This window comes from Engystomops pustulosus, chromosome 5, assembly GCF_040894005.1.
Source record: "Engystomops pustulosus chromosome 5, aEngPut4.maternal, whole genome shotgun sequence".
Classification (NCBI taxonomy): Eukaryota; Metazoa; Chordata; class Amphibia; order Anura; family Leptodactylidae; genus Engystomops; species Engystomops pustulosus.
Genome location: NC_092415.1, coordinates 167,487,948 through 167,513,544, shown reverse-complemented (window position 1 = coordinate 167,513,544; position 25,597 = coordinate 167,487,948). Strand labels below are relative to the sequence as shown.

Sequence of the window (25,597 nt, the reverse complement as noted above, 5' to 3'; positions counted from 1 at the left end):
AATCGGAGCAGTTTTTAGTACAAAGAAACAGTATATTTGCTACAAAAACGACTTAAAAAAATATGCAAATGAGGTGCTCAGGATGACATCTCCTCAGTGCCTCTCGCCATTACCGGATTTTAATGTATGTACCAGAGCTAGGAGAGAGCACAGCCCCGCTCTCTTCACACCCGGCCCTCTGACATCATCGGCTGGTTTCTAGCTCCCCGACCAGGAGTGGGAGGTACTGTTACAGCGGGCGGGGCTTGCATACAGTAAAATCCAACGCTGCCAAGAGGTGCCCCAGCGACCTCAGCCTAAGTGCCCCCGACTCATTTGCATATTTTTTAAAAGTCGTTTTAGAAGCAAATATTATGCACTAAAAACTGTTCTGATTAGTGCCTAAAGAAACAAGCCTGTCCTGCTGGACATCTACCATCAAACTGGTGGTAGATGTCCTTTAATAATTTAAATTGAACTCGGTCAGACTGATATAAGGCACAAGCACTTCATTTGGCGCTTGTGGTGCATTTTGGGAACCAGCCATGGAGTCTATAATGAGATTATATCTAACCTTCAGTAATATTTATGGTGCAGCTCTAACACATTCTGCATCTACATTTCACAAGTACATTTTCCTTTTAATTGTTACCATTTACTTTAAGCAGTGTTCAGTAAATTTAACTAGTATGGAGCCATGGAAAATAAAAGAGCGAGCGGCTTCATCTGCTAGCCTAATTACAATCTATCGTTTGATGTCTGGTACAAAGTGAAACTTTACAGGCAAACAAATGGAAGCACTGGCCAATAAAACCTCACTGCAATCTACCTGGTGGAGGAGAGGGGCAGAATCGTGAAACTGAAATGAAACATCAGATATGAAACAAGTCCAATATAATTATATCCTTGTATCATAATAATAGGACCTTGTCACATTCATAATTTAGTCCATTCTGCAGAAAGCATTTTATAAAGTGGGTTAAGCGGATCAAATAAATAGCTTCCATATAATTTGTAATTTATTACTAATTTATTACTTTTATACTCTCATTCTGGGCTTAAGAGTCAAGTGGGCGGCGCAGTGGATTGTGAGTAATTAAGCCTAAATGAGGAGTAAATGAATAAATAACAAATTGTACAGAGGCATTTTCCACAAAACTATATATGTATATACACACACACACACATATACATACAGGCGGTCCCAGACTTAAGAACACCCGACTTACAGATGACCCCTAGTAACAAATGGACCTCTGGATGTTCGTTATTTACTGTACTTTAGCCATAGGCTTCCCTTGGGAAACCATGTGTCCTTTTCAAATATATAAATAACTCCCCACACTCGGGATTGGCTGTAGAGGAGCAGGGGGCGTCGCTGAGCCAAGTGATGGGTGTTTTCATATATTTGAAAAGGACACATGGAGAAGCTGTTTCCCAAGGGTAGGGGGGAAACTGCTCCTTTAAAGCCCCTCCCAGTGGACGAGTGCCTAGTCACACAGCAGATGCTAATGAAAGGTACAATATAACATATCTTTTTTTCTGTAAAACCAATTTTATACAATACAAAAACACTTTGGCAGTGTATGTACTATGCTCTGTGGGGACTGGGGGAGTGTTAAAAATGGGTCTCCTGGTGACAGGTTCCCTTTAAGCTTTATTGTTAATCTTAGTTCTTATGACAACCCAACATTTTTAAAATTCAATAGTCATACAAACTCAAAGAATTGTACCTAGAGCTACAATTATAAAGTATACAGTTCAAACTTACATACAAATTCAACTTAAGAACAAACCTGCAGAACCTATCTTGTATGTGTGTATATATATGCTCAGTTTATTGCATTGTTTATTGCAGGACTTGAGAATTCCTCTGATATCCTGTGTCCTGCTGGCTTCTGGCTGATGGAGGAGGCATGTAACTCATTACTGTTTGCTCGCCACCCCAATCAGTTGTAGGAGGGGCATGTGGATGTGTTTAGACCACCCCTCCAACACTGATATGTAAGTGATTATGATGCATGTGGGTGTGCATACAGTAATGTCTACACTCCCCCACCATCCTTTGGAAGCAAGCAGTACACAAGACATTTCAGGAATCTCTGAATCCTGCTGCCAAGGGGTCATGTAACCCAAGGCTCTGGGCCATGAACAGGAAACTTTATTAGGGTAAGAATAATATGGATGACCTTATTAGAGTCTTATATTTATGTGTTAAAGATTTCAATAAGTGGCCAATCTCTTTAAGTGAGGTTTTTGTCAGGTGTCTATCATGATGGCATACCGCCTTTAATATTTTGTTACACAAAATAAATAATATTAAAATCATTTCACTTTCAGATTTTTGATATACAGAGACATAAAATGTTACAGATATTCTAGATATTTGGTGTGAATATAAAACGAAAATGACTAGTTCTAGACTAATGTATTGTAGTGTCATGCAAAGAGATTGATTGACATAGCACTTAATCTGGTTCTGCTTTACATTTTTGTAAACATATTTAGGTATAAAAATACAAAAAATAATAGTAAAACCTAAGTGTAGATGGAGATAAATACAGCGGCGCTCGCAAGCAAACTTCTCAGTCACTCTTCTCCTCAAGACTAATTGTTTATTCTTATAAGCATTTAAAACAGTGGCAACATGTTTCGGCTCCATACTGGAGCCTACGTCAAGCATGCCTGCCTACTGTGCCGCATTGCCATCCTGTGCTCTCTGTGGACTATGGAAGAGCAGGAAACATATAGTCCTGCCCGTCTACCGTCACGTGAGCTGTAGCAATACCCGAACATATAGTGGGTGATTCCGGTGGGAGCCAGCATTAGGGGTGGCAAACTGGGCATTTGCCCTGGGCCTCCTCCCCTACATGGGCCCCCTGCATGTGGACTTTTGTGGGCAGAGGATGTATTGCTGCATTAATACTCCTTGGTTGAATAGCAAGTTGAAGATGCATGCCTGCCTACTGTGCCGCATTGCCATCCTGTGCTCTCTGTGGACTATGGAAGAGCAGGAAACATATAGTCCTGCCCGTCTACTGTCACGTGAGCTGTAGCAATACCCGAACATATAGTGGGTGATTCCGGTGGGAGCCAGCATTAGGGGTGGCAAACTGGGCATTTGCCCTGGGCCTCCTCCCCTACATGGGCCCCCTGCATGTGGACTTTTGTGGGCAGAGGATGTATTGCTGCATTAATACTCCTTGGTTGAATAGCAAGTTGAAGATGCATGCCTGCCTACTGTGCCGCATTGCCATCCTGTGCTCTCTGTGGACTATGGAAGAGCAGGAAACATATAGTCCTGCCCGTCTACCGTCAAGTGAGCTGTAGCAATACCCGAACATATAGTGGGTGATTCCGGTGGGAGCCAGCATTAGGGGTGGCAAACTGGGCATTTGCCCTGGGCCTCCTGCCCTACATGGGCCCCCTGCATGTGGACTTTTGTGGGCAGAGGATGTATTGCTGCATTAATACTCCTTGGTTGAATACCTAGTTGAAGATGCTTTTTATCTCCTGTCTATATATCTGTATTATTTATCTGCCTAGTTATCTATCTCCTATAATTTGTCTATTTAATATCTATATATCTGTCTGTTTAGCTTTTTGTCTAGCTATTTATCTTCTATCTACCTATGTCCTTCTTTATATTATCTATCATCTATCAATTTCTCTCTCTCTCTTCTATTGTATCTATCTTCTAAAACCTATCTAGGTATCTATATATAATCTACTTTTTATTTCTGTATCTATAAATCTATCATCTATCTATAAATCTATATAATCTTTCATATTTATCAATCTACCTATCATCTATCTCCTATAACATTCTCCTATAGTTCCATATTACAGATTGTCTTATTATACTACTGCTTGTAACTACAAAGTGTTATTGTTGCGCGGGGCTAAAGGAGCCTCTTACTGACTGACTGTTCATAACATAGTTTTATTATGGGGGCCCACATTCAGTTTTGCCCAGGGCCCCACTTTGTCTAAAACCGGCCCTGTTCCCGGCCCTGCTTAGACTCAGGAAAGGAATCTGCGGTAGGTGACATCTAGTTCTGCCATTTAGTGAACAGAGTAGTTACGTCTATAGAACTTGCATGGTCAAATGATTTATTTACTGTTTTTGATTTATGATTGACATACTTTTGAGCAAGTAGTATATTTATGAAAAATTAGTTCACTCTGTTCACTTAGTAGTTCACTCTGACTTCAAGACTTCAAAGGATATGTCAGAAATGACTGAAAGATCTGGATCCCATTTCTTAAAGTGAAATAGAGCTAAGCCCTCAACGTTGTATCCTGTGAATATTTTACATCAATGTGTGAGATATGAACTCTGTTTCACTTTTGTTTTTATCATTGGTGTTAGAGTGTAATATATATTTTTTATAACATGACTTCAGATAAAAAGACAAAGACAAATTTTTGTTATGCTTTGTTTTGGGAAAGTGTTATGAAAATGGTATGAATGGAAAGTCTTCTGTTCTATCATTTCTCTCATTTTTTCTCTTATTTTCTTTATATATAGAATGAAATGTAGATGCCTGCCCATTCTATATGTTTCAGTGCCATATTACACTCAAACTCTTAATGTTTCCCCTTTTCTGATACTATTTCTAAAACATCTGTTACTAAAAGCATCAACTTCAATGAAACAAGACAGCTAAATATGCCCAAACAATAATCCAATGACAGTTTGGCAATTGTGTTATTTCAATATCAAAGAAGACGTGTAAATTAGTAACAAGGCCCAGCTCTATTCATATGCTATTAGGAACACATCCCTAAGGAACTGACTCAGCCGTTAGTGTTCAATTGGTTCTCCTAGACACGCACACAGCTTTATGCAGCGTTTACCCCATTCTCCTTCATTTGCCGAGGTTTCAGCATACACTTGGGTAATCCTGTAATATGTATCCCAGCTCTCCAGCAGATCGAGATTTGGTTCTGGTTAAAATTTAACCCAGATCAATTTAAGGAACGTGTCCCAAAAACACCACAGCCTTTTAGAGAAAATTCCAATGGGTTCTCCAGGTCTTGATATTTAGTTTTCTGCCCAGTATTTGACACAATTTGCATTTTGTTAAATGACCTTTTTGTTTCTTTGGACCACTGCAGTAATAGGTTAGTTTTGGTTTGTGGCATTTTCTTATTTATTTAGCTGTAACATGGTTTACAAACAGTGTTTCTTATACTGACCTTGTGTAATACTAGAGATTGATTTTACCAACAAAATAACAGCTCTACCAAGTGACCACAGTTGCCATACAAACTGTATACATTTACTATATGTTACTATACAACAGAATATAATAGGTGTATAGGTCAGGGCATACATTTAAATGATTTAAAACAAAAAAAAAGATGGAAAAGCACAAGAAAACTTATGATTTTCAGCATCTCAGGTCTTAATCAGAAAAGCATATGCCATTTTTGTGTGCAGTCCGTGGGGGGATTTAATACAACTGTAATTGGCTTTTGTGTGCCAAAAAAGTTGGATGTTCATAATTGCGCAATTTTTGCTTGAAAATGGCAGAATTGTGGACATGAAATTTTTTTGTTGCTAAAAGAAGTGCATCACACCAGTTAAAAGTTGTGTCGCCAGTGTCTTCATAAGACCAATGACAGGGTCCTGTGGTAATAGTCTTTCAACTATCATGTTCCAAGTCTAAAAATCATTTGATTTTTGGTCCTGCTGTCACTGAAACCCTTCACAAGTGATTTCAATGGTCATTTCTATCTTTTCTGCTGACTTGGCTGGTAAATATTCTTGACATATAAGTGCTCAGTGCACTGCTCACTACTGCTAATAGGCATCACTTCCTATAAAATTTCCACATACATGCTTAAGTTGCATTACCTTTGCATTTGATCCCGATACTTGCATTTGATCCCGATACTTGTGTACTGTCACAATTTTCGATACCAACACTTCAATACTTTCTCGATACATTGCCACAGTGCATGTTGTTTTGCAAGATAAGCTTTAGTTTTAAGAAGCTAGGCAATAGTGAAAACGGAGGGCAGGGATGTGCTCTGCAATTTCTGATACTCCTTTAACTTTAGTTTCATGTATCATTGACAACAGCTTTAAATATGAGGTTCTTAGTGCACAAGTTTAATAGACGTTGCAAGCCCATCTGCCACGTCACAGAGACCTCATGCATATAGGTCCCAACACTTAAACTTTATTTGTGTAATAAATATCATCCTCACCTATAGACAAGATCTAAAAGGTCTTGTTTAGAAAGACTACACCAGACTATTAAAATTGATTACCTCCCATCCTAAATATAAAGTCTTAGGGTACACTCACACAACTATTTGGGGGACGTATGTACAGACACAAGCTTGGGGCCTTACATACGCCCCCCGTAGACGGCAATGGGGACCTGTGGCACTGTACCACTTTATACAGGGGGAAAAGATAGGAAAAAGATCATAGGGGACATATACAAATATATTACATTACAAAGAACAAACAGTCATATAGAACTATAGGAATGAGGGCCCTGCTCACAAGACATGAGGATGACATAACAGATTGTAGAATGGTCCAGCCATTCTTTATAAGGGAAAAATAATTTAATAAATAATTTAATAAATATAAATTCTGCTGCTTGAACCAGCCATCAGCCGCCATCTTATTTACAGGGTCCAAGTTGAAAAAGACTGCAGAGAAGCCTGGAACCTGGTATATAACTGCTGTTTGCCAAATAACAGAGGAGAGAAAGGACATAGGATGGATAACTAAAGAGAGAGAGATGACGTTTCACGCAGTTAGCGAGTGTGATAGGCTTGCCTAAAAAGATGGGTTTTAAGAGCCCGTTTGAAGCTTTGGAGGGTGTGTATTAGTCTGAGAGTCCGGGCGGAGGGCATTCCAGAGATTTGGAGCAACTCGGGAGAAGCCTTGGAGACATGCATGAGAGGTTCGAATTAAGGTAGAGATGAATCTGATATCACTGGCAGAACGAAGAGCACGAGTTGGGCGATAGACTGAGATGAGAGAAGAGAGATATGGAGGTGCAGCATTATTCAGAGCATTGTGGATGAGAGTTATTATTTTAAAGTGAATACGGAGGGAGACAGGCAGCCAGTGCAGTGATTGGCACAAACTGGAGGCATCTGTGTAGCATTTGGTCTGAAAGACGAGCATGGCTGCTGCATTTAGAATATATTGTAGAGGAGAGAGTTTAGCGAGTGGAAGACCAATTAGTAGGAAGTTGCAGTAGTCTAGTCGAAATTGAATAAGTGCATCAGTAAGCATTTTAGAAGTTTCAATTGTAAGAAATGGTCGGATTCTGGAGATGTTTCTGAGATGCATCTGGCAAGAGTGAGCAAGAGATTGAATATATGGTGAAAAGGAGAGGTCGGAGTCCAGCACAACCCCAAGACAGTGGGCTACTGCCTCGGTGCTCTAGTGATCCCACAGACTGAGATGGAGAGTTCAGGGTTAGGTAAGTTAGTAGATGGTGGAAAGACAAGAAGTTCAGTTTTAGAAAGATTGAGTTTCAAAAAGAGAGAGGACATGATGTTTGAGACAGCATAGAGACAGTCACTGGTGTTCTGGAGTAAGACAGGGGTGATGTTACGTGCAGAAGTACCCTGTTTCCCCGAAAATAAGACAGTGTCTTATATTAATTTTTGCTCCTAAACAGGCGCTAGGTCTTATTTTCAGGGAATGTGTTGAATTTACATAAAAAAAATAATTTACATTTATTGTTGGACAAAAAAAAACTTCTCTAACATACTTATAACTCTCCAAACTTATTTCATGTGGAATTTCTTGTGACTCCATTTCTAATGGAATCATTGACCCCAATCTCTCACATTTAGCAATAGCACCTTCCTTAAATTATCCCCTTCCTCTCCGGGTAGCTGCTTGTATCACATTTGCAGTGCAACAGTCAGATTTTATCCCATGATTTTTTCCCACATGTCACCTCTAGTGGTATCTAAATGTAAGACATGGGGGGAGCTGCTGCAATGGTTGCCACTAGGTCTTATTTTCAGGGGAGGCCTTATATTTCTAAGCTTAAACAAAATTCTACTAGGTCTTATTTTCGGGGGATGTCTTATTTTAGGGGAAACAGGGTATATAGCTGGGTGTCATCAGCATAAAGATGATACTGGAAACCAAATCTGCTGATGGTTTGTCCAATGGGGGGGGGGGGGGGGGAGTAAAGAGGGAGAATAGAAGAGGACCCAGGACTGAGCCCCTAAGGAACCCTGACACAGAGGAAGATGAGAAGAGAAAGAACCAGAAAAGGAGACACTGAAAGTGCGGAGAGGTAGGAAGAAAACCAAGAGAGTGCTTTGTCTTTAAGGCTAATGGAGCAAAGCATCCTGAGGAGTAGCTGGTGGTCCACAGTATCGAACGCTGCCGATAGATCCAAAAGAATGAGGAGAGAATAGTCACCTTTAGATTTTGCAGTGAGGAGATCATTGGAGACTTTAGAAAGGACAGTTTCAGTGGAATACAAAGAGTGGAAACCAGATTGTCGGGGATCAAGAAGGGAGATAGCTGAGAGATAGTGGGTTGGTCGAGAATACACCCGGCGTCCCAGGAGTTTGGAGATGAAAGGGAGGTTAGAAACTGGTCTGTAGTTGGTAGCATTGGATGGGTACAGTGAAAGCTTCTTTAGTAAAGGGGTACCAACAGCATGCTTGAAAGAAGAGGGGATGACGCCAGAAGGGAGAGAGAGGTTGAAGATTTTAGTGAGGTGAGAAGTGACTGCTGGGGAGAGAGACTGTACCAGATGTGAGGGGATGGGGTCACTGATGCAGGTAGTGGGTCGAGCAGAGGAAAGGAGCCTGGACACTTCTTCCTCTATGACCGGCTCAAAGGAAGAGAGTGAACAAGATAAGGTACCGGAGGGAAAGGGATAAGTGGGGGAAGTGGATTCAGCAATTATTTCCTGATGAATGCAATCAATTTTATCTTTAAAATAGGTGGCCAGATCTTCAGCCCCAAGGTCTGTGACAGGTGGCTGCACCTTTTGTGTTAGTAAGGAGTAAAGCGTACCAAAGAACCTTTTGGGGTTGTTAGAGAGAGGAAATTAGATTAGCAAAATAGACCTGCTTAGCAAGTTGAAGTGCAGAGTTATACGTTTTTAGCATAAATTTGAAGTGTCTTCAGATGTTCGCAACTTTCTCCACAGATGTTCAGCAATTCTGGAGCACTGCCGACGGAAACAAGTTTGTTCGGTGTGCCAAGGTTGCCTGTGTGTGTTGAAAATTTCAGAAAGTGAGTGGTGCTCGTTTAGGGCGCTTCTGACAGTATGATTATAGTGGTTAGTAGTCAGATTAGGACAGGTGAAAGAGGAGATGGGGGACAGTGCAGGCTGTAAGTTTTCTGTGAGTTGGTGAGTATCTATTGCGTGTTGGTTCCAGTATGAATGATGGGTGGAAGGATTCTGAGAAGGTGAAGGATTATTGAAAGTAAAAGAAAGGAGGTTATGGTCTGAAAGTGGAAAGGAAGAATTGGTAAAATTAGATATTGAAGATGGTCGGGAGAAGACCAAATCAAGTACGTTTCCCTCATGAGTATCATACTTACATATTGCTACATATTAATAAAGCAGAGATGACACCACCCTTCTTCAGTGTCAGTATGAAGACTGACTTCGTTTTTTCCCACACTTACCATAACAACAAGAAAGTGTGCAGGGGTATTAAAAAATGTCGGTCAGTCGAGGAACCTTGGTATGTACAGAACTTATGGGATTTCTATGCTCTTGTTCGGAGCGTCCAGTATCAGCCAAGCTCTGGTTTGAGGCATCCGTTGTCAGCCATGCTTTGGCCATGTTCTGAGGCATTGAGCATCAGCCATGCTCCGCGGCAGCCAGTGTCAGCCATACTTTGCTCTGTGCTGTACGGTGTCAGCTGCGCTCTGCGGCTTCAGCCTGGTTTTCATGCTTCTTAGGTCCATCTCCACCATCACAGTTAACAGCTGTAATTTTTTTCCCCAGTGTTAGGTCCATCAATGCCATTGGCTGGTAGTTACCATTGTGATTTAAAACAACTTAAGAATTAAAGGGACATAACTGCTATACTACAGAATGAATTAATCAGAATTGCGCATGATTAACAAGAGCATTTACTCATACATCAACGCACTATGACTCTGGTAATAATCGAATATTTGTTATTCATGGGCTTTGATTTTTGTTTAAAAACAAAATGACATTGTGGGTTAAAAAATGAATACTTTACACCCCCTTGATCAAGTCTACAACTCTTATTGTGTAGACATGGTGGGGATTAGTCTTTCAGACTAAACACTGATCCACTAGGGACAATGGGGCTACTTGTTTTAACATGGATGGATAGCTAGTTAAAGAGAAACTGTGTGTACAAGCATTGATATAATTAAGCACCACTAGGAATTTTGATTTTCCCCCTTATACCACCTCCAGGCCAAGTGGGTACGGTGGGGAGTGAAGGGATGTGCGGCTCCTCAGCAGAGTTGGCCAGTGCAGGGCATTCCAGCTCTTTGTCTGTAGGCTAGCGATAACAAAGCGCAGGCTATAGCACAATTCTAGCCAGTAAGGAACTAGGGTCGACCTGTCCTACAATGCAGCCAGCCGCAGGATGGAACAGGAGGCCTCCTGATAAATCGTCCCTTACAGTGTCTTGTTAGGAAAATATTGTGAAATTCTGATGAGTCTATTTTGTTTTTTTAGTAAATTTGTTTTTCTCAACCACTGTCACCGTACGCACTGCTGTGGTTCTAGACCAGTTTTGAACTGCACATAAGCAGGTTTTATTCACTAACAGAGAAGCCTCATAGCTAAAAGAATCTCAGAGGTCACAACTTTAAATGGGACCATTGGACATGTGACTGCATTTTGTTTTAACTCCTTAAAAGGTAAAACAGAATACACAACTTTTTTTTCCCGGATTATATATATTTTTTTTTTGTACATTGGGACAGCCAATGGGGCAGCTGGATCTCTAGTTGCAGCGTTTTGTGATATACTTTACAGCAGTTTCATGTCATAGGCAGCAATGAACTGGAGCTGACTTATTGAGGTCTAATGGAGAGTTTTCTAGACGTGCTTTATGCAGATAGAGATTGTCGGCAGTGGTGATGATGAAGAGGTTTTCTATAAAGGGGTTAATTTCTATTGTAATTCTGTCTCTTGCGTAAAGATGACCGCTGCACACAAAACCCCTAATAGTTAGAGTCAACTAAGATGCCTATTGTCCAAAATTAAAACTGCAGCGCGTAGTACCTTGTTAAATATAGATGGTGATAAAAAATATTTTCAAAATGTTTCACATAAAAACTCTATTTTTTTAAATTTTAGTCATGAACAAAGCTGCTTTGTAAACTAATGTACAATATACTAAAGCAGCTTGTCTTATTTTCTTGTTCTTTCCCCTGTAGTGAGCAATGTATCTGAAAGCGTTCAGAGCTCTGTCCATCTCAGGTTGATAAGACACTTAATAATTAACGCTTTTTATACTTAGGGAATAATACCCTTGATGAGTTAGACTATCCAGGGACTTTCTGTAAAGAGTTAAGACATTAGACACTTTATTGGGTTACTTCATCTCTCAGCTGTCAGTGGATACAGGACAGAAAGCCGAAATACAGAAACTGCTTAAATAAGGAAGATAAGCAAAGGAAAAAAAAAAAGACAGATTTCTTTAATAAAGTATATTACAATTTTCAGCTGCAGTATTGATTTACAAAATGTTGTCAAAAGTTGTGTTACGCTTTAACAAAGACCCCATGTGCGTCTCAGGCCTTAGGCTCCATCAGTATTGCAGCATCTGTCGCAGGTTTTACAGATGCTTATGACTGATGCAATCTGTTCTTTTCTAATCTGTATAGAAGTCAAGTTACCAATAAGCAAAGAAAAAAAAAAAGTTAAAAAGCCATCTACACAAATGTACTTAGCACTAACATTATCTTCTCATTTCACCGTGCATTGCTTGATGTGTGGGCTTGTTGTCAGCAGTAACTTGCCAGTAGCTTTTAATTAGTGGCTTCACTTGAACTTGTTTTGCATAATAAAACACATATTTGTATTCAAACTAGGGATAAACCCTTTGGGAAAAGTGGTCGTCTCCAATTATTTCTTCCATGACTAGTCACATTTTAACTATTGGATCTATTTTGGTTTTTTAAAGTACTATTATATATATATTAAAGATATATATTTTACATTTAATATTTGAATGAGTCCACAGTGTAATACAGTAGCATTGTAGTAAAGGGACGTAGGAGAGGCAGGGCTCCATATTGGGAGTATGAATGCGGACCCATTCATGTTGTCGGGGTTCGGGGTCACTGAGCCCCCTGGATCACTGCGGGAGATGGTACAAGCAGACACCTGGGAACTAAATCTAAACGGCAACTGGTCTTCACCAGAGCCCAACGCAAAGTGGGATTGTCTTGCTGCTGCAGGGTGCCACCAGGCCGTTCCACAGGTGCGACTAGCTCGGGGTGGCAGCCAAGGTCGAAGTACAGAGTCAGTGTTCAGGTTTAAGGTCCTTTGCATAGGTGTTAAAAATCAGTGCTTTATTACCACCACGTAAATTCTTTTAAAAACTCCTTTTTTGTACATATGTATGAAGACTTGTGTGTCTGCTGAATTTTTAAAGTATATCTAAAATAAAAGTTAAATTTTTATTTTTCTTGGTCTAAGGACCTTCAGTTTGCAGTAATGCAAAATTGGTAATTAAGGTCAGATACAGGCACGTAGTCAGGGCTTGCAGCAGAGATGCAAGGTCACAGGTCAGGTCCGAGGTCAATAATAGTAATTCAGGCAAGGTAGGAATGGGGACAACAGCTAGGAACATAGGAAGCTTTCTCTAAGGCTAGTGAGCGCAAAGATCTGTCAGGGGATGATGGGAGCAGCCGGTCTTTAAGGAATACCTGAAAAGGGCCAGCGCCAATCGGCGGTATGCTGTCCCTAGCCGGGACGGAAGCAGGATTGTGGAGCGGTGAGGGCCAGGGGGCGCCACAGAGAGGGGCACGGGTGTTTCCGCGGTCCGTAACATTGATCGTGGGGGCATCCATGACACGTTTAAAAAATAAAAATATTTGTATACTCACATATGTGAGTTACAATCACACATGCATTCCTACACTGTATATGTGTGTACATGAGATATAGCTATATAACGCTATATCTATATATCTATGTATATACACACCTATAGTGCCATATACAGACATACATCATATATAGTCACCTCAATATGTTATCAGAGCAAATTGCTTTCTTCTACCCTGGCTCCTATCATCCTTAATCCTAATCATCTTTTCACTCCAAAAATATATACTGTATTCCATCTTGCTAGCTGGGATTGAGGCTCAATGAGTTTACAAAAGAAACTATATAGAAAGGGATATAAAGCCGCTAGATCTCTACGCACCAACTCATAGTGGATTGCAAAACGCAAGATCCCAACTGCAGGGATAAGAGCTGCATGAAAACGAAGATTAAAGGCCGACTAAAAGCACAGAAACAAGGTTTCTCCTCATGTAAACACAGGAGAACTGATTTCTGCAAAGTGTGTTGTAAGCTGAAGTACGCTTGGAGTTTAAAAGGACATCTACCTCCAGGATCAAGGACTGTAAACCAAGCATACTTACATGCTGGTTTGTGCCCACTCTGGCAGGATCTGCTCTTTTTTAGCTTCTTATGCCCTTGCTTTTACATAATTTTAAGGGCTTTTTTTGTAAATGAGCCTGAGTAGCTCCATAGCTGTTCATTGAGCATGGAGCCCCATCAGACTAACTTGCATTATGTTTAACCTCTTCCCAACATTTGACATAATAGTAATGCATGGTGGGAGGGTGCATTCCTGCATTTTAAAGTACAATTACGGAAAGTTTCTGGTGCCGCCTCCTGAACAGAGATGGCACCAGAAGCTCCGGGTGTCTGCTGTATATTATAGCTGACACCCGCCTCTAGCACCCGCGATTGGAGATTCCTCTGAATACGTCCGTATTACAGTGTGTTATATGAATTTTCACCAAATATCTGATTTTCTTAAATAAATGCAAAACATACCACCAATATTTTTCAACTAACATTAAGTACAAAGTGTCAAGAGAAAACAATTTCAAAATCACTTAGACATATGTTAAAGCGTTTCAAGGTTATAATCATATATCAGATTTGAAAAAATGGGCCGTGTCAGGAAGGTGAAAAGTAGCTTCGGTGTTAGGGGGTTAAAGCCTATTTTTGTAAAAACAAGGGCATAAGAAACAAAATGAAAAGTGGATCCTGCCAGAGGGGGCACACACCAACATGCAAGTGGGAAACTTGGTTTTTAATCCTTGAACTTTATTACCGGTGGAGGCCACAATGGGGAAAATGTACTGTGTGTAAACTAAAATCTATATGTTTAAACTCACATGATTGTAATACATATATATTACAAACACAAAAAACAAACACAATGGCACACAAAATGTAAAAATCAAATAAAAAAGCGGTACTTTATTTCACTCAAGTGTGACATTTCAGCTCCCCAGATTTGTAATTCTCAAGCCTGTACAAGCATCAGTCATAACCCCTCAGAAAAAAGCAGTACCAAAGTAGGGTTTGCACGCTCTTTTAACCCCCCCCCCCTTTTTTTTGGCAGTATTTTAAGCTTATTTTATAAATTGTATATATTCTAAAGTACAGAATGAAAATGTAAAATGAGATAAATGAAGAACACGGATCAAATTTAGAGAACACTTTCTGATACCTGAAAGTTATTGGTGTTAATTAAGGAACTTCACAACAGGTTACAGATTATCTAACAACCCCCATTTAACTGGCGCCCGACTTTCCCATTTTCACTACGGAAATGACGAACTGCTCCAAAATGACGGAAACCCTTCAGCAGCAGGTTGTACCGGCCAAAGGGGTGACCCTACAAGCCAGAGCAAGTGAAGTTGTTTGTTCAAAATTGCAAATTTACATCACAAACTCATTTAAGTCCCCAAGAAGGCCGGTCACCCGGGAAGACAAAATAATGCAGAGAATATCCATGGTAAATTGCTTCAACGTTGCAGATGGAATTGTTGTCCAGTTCAGCACTGAACAGCAGAAGGTTCTGTTTTGTCAGGCAGTGGCTCAATATTTGGGATAAAAGATCACTCAGTATCGACTAAACCTCTTATTTGAAAATAATATTTAATAGGTTAACTCACCTTTGCTGAGCTGCATGTTTTGTGGACTGAGTAGAGGTAGTCTACTGTTCTTTTTAGTGAGTTTAATAAAGTAATTTTCATTTATTTGGATCTGATGAGAAACATTATGTACTTTGGGTTCAGTCTTTCCCCTGTTTGTCAAAGTGTATAAAGAAGACAGTGAAAAGTGATGGAGGAAGTATCATGGTTTGGGGAATGTTTTCTATAGCAGGAGTTGGACCTCTCATACAAACTTACTCACCCTGCCATGTAGATGTATCACAACCTTCGTTAACACATGGTTCCTTCCTTGCATTTATCACTCATGAAGGACAATGCCCCCTGTCGCACAGTAAAATTGGTAAAGCAGATCATTGATCTTTTAAAACAACGCCCCCAATAAGGTCATAAGTGTTTAGTTAAGACATGTTTGAAACTTCATTTTTATTGAGAATAAAATGTGCTTTATTCAAAGACTAGATGCTGAAGTTTGTGACAAAAGACAAAATAAACAGTTTGTTTGTTCTATTGTTTATTAAAGGAGATCATGATACTTTGTCAGACAAGTCCAGAAAAATCCTTGCTACCAACATCCCATAAAACACCTAATAACAGACGTATATTAGATGACTTACTCTTCTTTTTTTAAACGCAACATGATGTGTTGACAACGGTATAAAAAAAAAAAATGCAGAATCCTACTGTGGCCCCAGGTTCAGTACTATAAAAGCTGAGTAACGGGTGAGTAGACATTAGGGCAGGTTTGGTAACCTTACTGTACAGCAATTAAAAAAAATTGCCTATGAACTTTTACCATTGGAACAGTATTCAAAAACAGGATTGCTGTGTTCAAGACATTTCTGCAATGATTTAGTTAATCTCTTACATTTTCCATATACTTTAGACTTTACCAAAGTACATTTTTCTCTTTTGGGGGGAGGGAAGCATCTAACAACTAGGCTCACAAATTTTCTTCTTCACGTAAAAATTGGAAGACGGAGGAGAAGTCCTTCTGGGCATAGCCCTTGGCACACATTAGTCTGTACACCTGATGTGAGAGGGATCCCAGGGGGGTTGGAGTCTTCGTGTTTGTGGCAGAGTCTTGGGCTAAACCCAGATCCTATGATAAAAATATTAATTAGATAATGCTATATACAGCGAGTACAGAAAGTATTCATACCCCTTTACATTTTAAACTCTTTATTACATTGCAGCCAATTGGTAAGATCAAAATAGTCTTTTCTCATTAATGTACACCCTGCACCCCATCTTGACAGAAAAAAAAAACGTAGACAATTTTTGCCATTAAACAAAAAAAACTGAAACCATCACATTGTCTTAAGGATTCAGACCCTTTGCTCAGTATTGAGTAGAAGCATCTTTTTAGTCTAGTACAGCCATGAGTTCTCTTGGAATGATGTAACATGTCTTTCACACCTGGATTTGGGGATCCTCTGCCTCTTCCTTGCAGATCCTCACCAGTTCCCTCAGGTTGGATGTTGAACGTGGATGGAAGCCATTTTCAAGCCTCTCCAGAGATGTTCAATTGGATTTAGGTCAGGGCTCTGGATGTGCCAGTCACGATAGGTTACAGTTATTCTGATGCCTCTGCTTTGTTATTTTAGCTGTGTGCTTAGGGTCATTGTCTTGATGGAAGGTGAACCTTCGGCCCTGTCTAAGGTCTAGAGCAATCTGGAAGAGGTTTTCATCCAAGATATCTCGGTATTTGGCTGCATTCATCATTCCTTCAATTGCAACCAGACGTCCTGTTCCTGCAATTGAAAAACACCCCCATAGCATGATGCTGCCGTCACATGTCACTTTTAGGACAGTATTTGGTAGGTGATTAGCTGTGCCTGGTGTTCACCACACATACCGCTTAGAAGTAACACCAAAAAGTTTAATCATCTCATCAAACCAGAGAATCTTATTTCTCATAGTCTGGAAATCCTTTATGTATTTTCTTGCAATCTGTATGCGGCTTTCATGTGTCTTGCAATGAGGAGAGGCTTCCATCGGCACAGTCTGCCATAAACCTCAAATGGTGGAGGGTTTCAGTGATAGTTGTCTTTGTGAAACTTTCTCCCATCTCCCTACTGCATCTATGCAGCTCAGCCCCACTGATCTTCGGGTTCTTCTATACCTCTTTTACCAAGGCACTTCTACCACTATTGCCTAGTTTGGAAAGTTGTGGTCATCCCAAACTTCTTCTATTTAAGGATTATGGAGGCCACTGTGCTCTTAGGAACCTTGAGTGCAGCAGAAATTATTTTATTACCTTGGCAAGATCTGTGCCTTGTCACAATTCTGTCTCTAAGCTCCTTGGGCGGTTGCTTGGACCTAATGATTTTCATGTGCTCTGACATGCACTGTGAGCTGTGAGGTCTTATATAAATTCCAATCAGTTTAATTAAACACAGCTGGACTCCAATAAAAGAGTAGAACCATCTCAAGGAGGATCAGAAAGAAATGGACAGCATGCAAGTTAAATAAGAGTTTCACAGCTCGGACTGAATACTTATGAACATGTGATATTTCAGTTTCTTGTTTAATTAAATATCTACATTTGTTTTTTGTGTCAAGATTGGATGCAAGTGTACATAAATGTGCAAAAAAAAAAAACAACTTTTTTTGATCTTAGCAATGGCTGCACTTTATATTCCATTGTTAATTTAATTCTATGGATGCCGATAGATCACTTATATTTTATTTAAAAATATACATAATTTATATAATTTTTTCATGTTAAAATCCAAGTAACACCCTGTAATATGCCTTGTCTTAATACCTGGATGGAATTATTTCATAGAACATCAATTTAAAGTCATACTATTTTCTAGATAATAGGAAAAAACAGCAATTAGACAGCCTCCATCTATGTAAAGGGGTTATGTGCTTTCCTCTTCTTGCAAATGTGACAATACAAAGCTCCAGACAATTAGCAGCTGGGAGTTCTGTGTACCATATCACATTGTGTGTGCGTTAGTAGGAGCAAGACTGGAAAAAATGCATTTGTATTGCAGGATTGTAGCTGGATTTTGGTGCACTGGTGTTTGAATTCTTACGTTCTTACCTTAACTGCTGCACAGCCTCTCCCCTTTGTTTTGATAAGATATCAGAGCACCCCCCAAGTGCTCCAAGTAAAGCTACAATCCTGTAATAAAAATGTATTTCTCACAGTCCTGCTGCCACTAATGCCACACACATAGGTATGTTTACACAGATCTACAGGCCGTTTCAAAACGCTCTCTGCTGCTTTCTAAAATCTGCTTTGCCAGACACGGGGGTAGGGGTGGGGGTTAGCTAATCCTATGCTGCGGAACAGAAAGCAAAGTAGCAGGGTTACATTAATGGGAAATGGAGGTGGCAGATTAAGTTATATTTCAGGTTACATAAGCCCAATGAATGGGATAAACTTTAAATTTGGGATACATATACAGTAAACAACTTTCACCTACATTAACTGTATGTATAAAAATATATGAGGGTCCGTGGACTATTGGTTTACTGGCATAGATGATAACTGAGTTGATGAAGCATTCTGGGATATATGCAAATAAGTTTTCCTGGATGGGACAAGGAAAACATTGCCTCTTTTGATACCTTGTAAGGCAGCCCCCTTAATATCAAGCATGACTTTCAGGAAGCCTAATAGCATGATGCGGGAGTAAACCCAAAACAAATATAACTATTCCATAAGAAAACAGATTCCCAACTGCAGACAGCAGTGTTTCCAAGTCTTTGCATCTCTTCAGTACAGTGTAGGCAACTGGTTTAGCTTTTGACTAGGATGAGGAAGTACGAGAATAGAGAACTCTTACTGAATCAAGCACGAAACAGACTTTATACGCTGTGTTTGACATGAAAAGGAAAACACATGGACAGATGTATGGGCATATCACATTACTACTATGTGCCTACAAGAAATAGTGTAATGTATTTCTTCAAAATTCCCATTCAGTGTGATGGATTGTATAATTCATACGAATAACCTCTTCTCTCGGGGGAGACCATTCACCATAGAAAGGTCACCCAAAAGCAGACAATTGATTAAACACTTTATTGTTCTCTAAAACATAATAAACCTAGTATTAACAGTTTAATAGGCTGGTACACACAGAAGCAATGTATCACTGAAATTTGCATAATAACCTACCTTTGCCATAAGAGTTGTTCCAAATCCACCCTGGTAATTATTGGCCGAGGGAACGCCTTCCATTACCCCAGGAACAGGATTATACGTATCACTTGACCAGCAACGTCCAGAGCTCATGTTCAGGATTTTGGCCAACAGCTTTGGGTCAAGCCCTAATCTATAAAGGGTCAAGGAAAGCATATTAATGTCCAAATGCATCTTGACACGGATGAATTGTTTTACACACAAGCAATACAATGTCATTTTTCACTCTTTATTAGGTGTCCAAAAATGCTAGAACATTGATATGAAAGATAGACTACCAATATAAATTAAAAGGCATAAATCCATCATCATGTTATGCTTCTTTGTTTACAGCTTCTATTTAGAGATTTAGCACATATGCTATGCAGTGACCCCAGTGCTTCCATTAGAGAGCTAAAAGATCTTCAACTACATGGTGCTTATATGGAAGAAATCAGAAAAATACACCAGAAGACATCACTAAAATAGGGTTAAACTAAAGAAAATTAAAAAAATTAAGAAGATACAAGTTGACGCTTTTGCTCTATGGTGTGTAATATGTAGCCAGCATATAGAAGTACTGTGCCCTAGAAGCAAGGCTACTAGAAGAGAAAAAAAAATCATAATGTAACATCCAATGGGACATCCCAATATTTCTGCCACCGAATTTGATAAAGAAAAAAAATTCTGTACAAGAAATATGAAAAGGTACATTAGGGCCCCTGTACCATACTGACGACATATTATGGTTCTGTTAAACTTTGGGAACTTTTAGGTTGAGGATATTTGTGTGAAATTTGTGCAAAACAAATATTTTTCTGGAGAAAGTGTTGGCCACTCCATTTAAGATACCCCAGTCTAGAGCAGCTGTAGCCTAATGATGTGACCTCAATCAGCTTGTGGATTGTCTGCCATAAAGATGAAATTAGACCTGCGTTATTCAAGCAAAGGCCCAATGAGTAGATTAATAAAGTTCCAGTGGTATGTGAATGGTACAGTGACGGGTTCGAAGTGTAGGACACTTGTGTATTGACTAGACACACCGGCCCACACTTATCACCAGGCAAGCCTGTTACAGTGGATGATACATAGCCCTCTCAATGTCTCCAATAACATTGGCGACCACCATTTTAGCCAAGAATGAATAGACTTTCATTAGTGAACATCACTGAGGCCCATTGTTTCCCCATGCAGCTTAGATGATGATGCCTGGTGAGGTCAGGTACAACACCTGGGTGCCTCATCTCCCTTAAATGTGCCTGAAGATTTGCTACGTGATCATCTGTTTCCGCAGGGCATTGTTAACAATGAAGAAATCATCAATAAGGGATGTGGCCAAAGGTCTTTCTGTGACTCTTCCAGTCTCTGATGCAAAAATATTTTTTTTCCAGTCCTATGGCATGACTTCTGCATTACTGGAGGTCCCAAGCTGTACATACTGTCATTACCCAGCGGTCATGCCAGTAGTATGGAACATGGCTAAAGATCTTATACAAGTTTCCAGCGATGAACATTGGGTGGGATGATGAGAGGTTTTGTGGTTTCTTCTTCTACGGGTTTTATCTGTTTTGCAGATCAGCCTCATTCAGTTGACTGGGTCAAAGCACCAATGAACAATGTCATTTTATGGGTGACCACAAATAACGGTGCTAAATGTTTAGTATTTGGGATTTATGTATGGTTAATATTGCTCCAATGTATTATAGAGCACTTAAAAGATGCAAATATTTGTGTTTGTTGTGTTCCTTACAAAGAATTCATTAAATTAAAAAATAAGTAAAAATTTAAGATGGGAAGTGCTTCAAGTATATACTTTGACGTTGTCGTTTTCAACTTTCAATGTACAGTGAAACAGAGCTGGAAAAGTAGACTAATGGCAGAGTAAAACAGCCAGTTAACGGTTTACAAGATCCTATCCAGATAGCGCTCTCCTTGTACAGTTCTCGCATATGCTCATTATTAAATCTTCATTAAAGTGTGCTGCCCAGGAAGCAGTTTACATGGAGATGTGACATATGGTCTCCTTCTATTTGCAGACATGCACTAGAGTTCTGGGTCAACTGCTGATAAGGTTACTGATCCTAATAAAGCAAAGCTTGGCCATGCAGAAACATCATTTGTTCTACCGCTAGGATTATGGCAAGAAATCATGTTCATTGCAGCTGAGAAATTAACTTCCAGTATAGATTCTCTGCTTAAGCAAATAATAAGATAATTTGGGCTATTTTGGTACCAAAAATCAAAAAAAGGATGGAAGATACAGGTTAGAATTGTAGAAGTAAAACACAGGGATCATTCAAATAAATTGGAGGAAAATCTTTTTATTTTAACTTCTGAAATTCTTGGCAGTTCGCATGGAACTGTGATTTTTTTTTCAGCGCTTGTACGTCAAGAAAACTGGCGTCCAAGCCCTGATAAACGCCCCCATAATGTCCAAGTCTTGCCATACATTTCTAAATGCCTACTTCACGTTGGGACCAAGGAGCTTTACAGTTACACCTCTGTCTGCCTGTGAAAGTATAACCAATGGTTTCTGAATCCAGACTACAAAACCTTCTGTTTTATATTGCCCATCTGAAGCTGCTGAGCGGTATTTTATCGGATGCTGTCACAGTAATGGAGCGGCATCGCTCATCCCTTTAAATAAATATACCCTACAATTATAAATAAGCTTCTATGTGCTGAACATCTAAGCATCTCGCTAATAGGGGCTCCCGATCAATACAACTAAAAGATATTGACTGCTAAATCTGTGCTGGAAAAATTCATAAATGTCACCACTAACTCGGTGTTTCAAGCCCCAAAGAATATTCAAGGAACCATCTTCAATGCATTTCAGTCCGAAATGTGCTACTATTTTACAGTTTAACAACAACAATATTTACCAACATATCATAGGATACATATATGCTTCAATATGACCTGGATCTGTATATGGTTCTCAGGATGTGGCTACTTGCCCTTTCTTGGTATAAAAAAAAAAAAAAAAACACTGCACATACATGGATATACATGCTTGTTTTAAAAATGTTCAATTCTACTTCACGCAGCATATATAAAAGTGGTATGGCTCACAGAGCTAAGAAGGCCTAAGTTCAAGGCCAGGGCCAATGATGAAGTTACTACCAGGGCTTCCAAAACCGGAGTCCAATGCCATGGCCAGAAAGAAATTTTTGTAAGCCATTTTTAAGGAATTTGTGATGCAGATATATTTGTAATAGCTATTCAGTGGTGGGCCCCAGGAACAGATTATGGTCAGATTATGGTAGCCCCTGCCTAACTCCTAAAGAAGTAGCATTAGAAATTCCCACAAGGTTCCATTAGTCTCTTCCTTCCTCGCTTTAAACCATCCTACATCCTTGCAATTGGTTGATAAAACATTGGGCAGATATCATATTCTAGGAAACCATTAAGAAAGATCGGAGGACTATGCCTTGGATATTATCTTACAGTTTATACGCACAGTATAACTACACACAAAACTACGCTGGTTCTGGTACCCCAAGTAGACCACTCCATGAGATGATACGCCGTTGTTGAAGATACTTAATGGCAAAAAGCAGTAATCTATTCAGATGGTGCTTCTAGATCCAGGTAATGTCAAATCCAAGCCCAAGGTAATGGACTCAACTTACTCATTATACGGCATATGATGACACATGATGTATCTGACGAGGGGCGAGAGCCCGAAACACGTTATACTGACATTTTAATGTAATTTTGAATTTTTTTTTTTTTTTTTTTTTTTATAATGAATAAGTTGAGTCCCTTACCTTGGGCTTGGCTTTGACATGACTTGGTTACCACACTGGTGGCATATCATTAGACAAAGATACAGAAACATGCATATCCTAGGTATATCAGGATTCCTTACCTATAATATGATTATTTTTATATTAAACATTATATTGAAATCAAAGCATGGAGGGATAAAAAAAAAAAAAAAATCTGTTTAATCTGTTAAAGTAGTTTCGCTATTCCATTTTTCCTCATTGAAAAAGTGACAAGCGATTCAGTGTTTTATTTCATATTTTGTAACAATAATGGCTTTCTTTTATGTTATTTTTATTACTGCTGGGAGAATGTTCCCAATTGTAAACAGTAGCGCTCACACAGCAAAGCCATTGGCAGCCTATTATGGGGACTGACAGACTGTCATCATTTTGATAGCTTCAGCAGTATATCTCTCGAACAGCAATGGGCCTCTTATGCAGAAAGTATCATATGTTCCCAGCCAATTTACAGGGGAACAGCAATAACATTTTATCATGGTTGAGAGCCCAGTAGCTGCTTCCTATTAAACTTGCCCTTTCAGATACCTGTCTCGGATTAATTTGTTGATTTCAAATGGAAACTCAGTCTTCTCCAATGAAGCATGACTTTCTAGGAAAGGCTCGTACTGAATGACAATTATATTCCAGCCGGCTTTAGACCATTACATGCTTTGGTCTTAGAGGAAGACAGAGGACTTCAGTAACTGATTTTAATACCATGTCTAATTTTCACTGTCAGTTATGTGGAAACCAGGAGGAAAAATACAGAAAAAGATAAAATGCAAAACGCTTCCTGCTTGCTCTTTTAATGGTACACTTGCTTTAAAAAAGGGCTTAACACTGTACAGGTTCTCAAAAGAAAATAAGCATTTAGGAGGGGGTGATATGTCATCCTGAAAACGTGCAAGTATAAGCTGACGTGCTTTATTGGAGTCTTCCTAGTGGCATCCAGTAAATTTTTACCGCCATAATTAATTGGGAAAACTTGGCGTAGATATTTGTAGGGTTTTTTTTTTTAGTTTTCTGCCGGGATCATCTCCTTCAACACAGACAATTTATTTTTCTTTTGGTATTTATTTGATGTTGATGAAGCTGTGCGGATCGAGCGGGTTCCCGAAATGTAATAGGTTCTATGGCTGACAGCAAACAAAATTATAATAAACTGATCCTTAGGCTCCTTTAGTGGAGTGAGCACCAAATGTCAATGGATAGGAAAATTAAAAGGAGGTTGAAAATGGCTCCGTCGTTAAGCTCGACCCAATGTCACATGAAAAAAAACCAAATAGTGATTCAAAAAATAACTACATATAGGAATAGAATCCAGCTTATTGGAAAATGGAGGAGGTGTCCCTTCTGCCGGCTTTCAGTCTGTGGTTTGAGGACCTTCAGCTTTACGGCACCTTATATTAAGAGGGAATATTCCCTGATGACTTTAAATATGACAAATGGATGGAATTTCAGAATAATGACCTGCATCTAAAAACCTCTGTTTAATTTGTAATTTAACTTTAAAGAAAGACCTCCAAATTTTGTAGTTGAAGTCCTATGCGCAAACTCTTGAATTGGTGTACCACTCCGTCCAACTACTCATCATATAGTCAGTCACCACAACACCAACAGTTTACCGACCGCAGCTGAATGCCTGCTTTGAATAAACACAATCTTTACCCTGTCATCTTCCAGTCCTTCTGTTGTGTCATGCAGACCCACAGCCAGCAGATCACATAACTTGTGACCACTATCAATCACTCTTCAGTCATACAACCACCACAACATCCTATTAACTCAATGGTGGGAGAGGGAAGTGCAGGGTTGTGCATAATAAGCAGTCCAAAGAACCGGACATCTTGTCCCTGGTGCTTGATTCTGATAATTACAAGTCTCTTTTTTTTAGGTGATCCCGGCGTGTCAAGACTAGAAAAGTCAAGCACCAGCATCAAGATGAACAGTATGTTTTTTGTTTTTTTTAACTTTTTATAACTGGTAGATTTCCTTTAAGTGAACCAAAATGGGCAACCAATAAATGGCACAAGGTAAAGGTATTGGTGTAACTCCTGGACAGAATAGGAAGACTGACACTTGCAGCTTATATTTGTAAGGAAGGTAGTTTTATAAGGAGACTTAGTAATGTAAAAGAGCTATAAATACTCAAGACAACTTCAGTAAGAAAAGGCCAAATATCATCATCTCCCGCCACATCATCTTCCACATGGACTACTGTAACATTCTTCTCTGTGGTCTCCCAGACAACTCTATAGAGCCCCTTCCAATCTATTGTTAACTCTCCGGGTGATCCATCTGTCTCCTCACTTTTCCTCTGGCAGTCTCTCCACTAGTTACTCATTGCAAAGCGAATTCAATTTAAAATAGTAACCATGACTTACAAAGCCATATACAACTTGTCCCCTCCATATATCTCTGAACTCATAAGCCAATACCACACCACTGGTAATCTTCGTTCATCACAGGAACTTCAGCCTCACTATTACCATCCGCTCTTCTTACAACCGTATACAGGACTTCTTCTGTGCACCCCCA

The 25,597-nt window shown here is 39.5% G+C and overlaps 1 protein-coding gene across 1 annotated transcript in view; it reads right to left on the bottom strand.

The window, feature by feature from the left end:
• Positions 1-15,642: 15,642 nt before the first annotated feature.
• HIBADH (3-hydroxyisobutyrate dehydrogenase) overlaps positions 15,643-25,597 on the bottom strand; it is a 78,628-nt gene continuing 68,673 nt past the window's right edge. Inside the window, exons 7-8 of the mRNA XM_072153723.1 lie at positions 19,284-19,440; positions 15,643-16,247 (exon numbers count right to left, since the gene is read on the bottom strand). Coding sequence (XP_072009824.1) covers positions 16,089-16,247; positions 19,284-19,440 — 316 coding nt within the window. The 3' untranslated portion in view covers positions 15,643-16,088. The remainder of the gene's footprint in view (positions 16,248-19,283; positions 19,441-25,597) is intronic.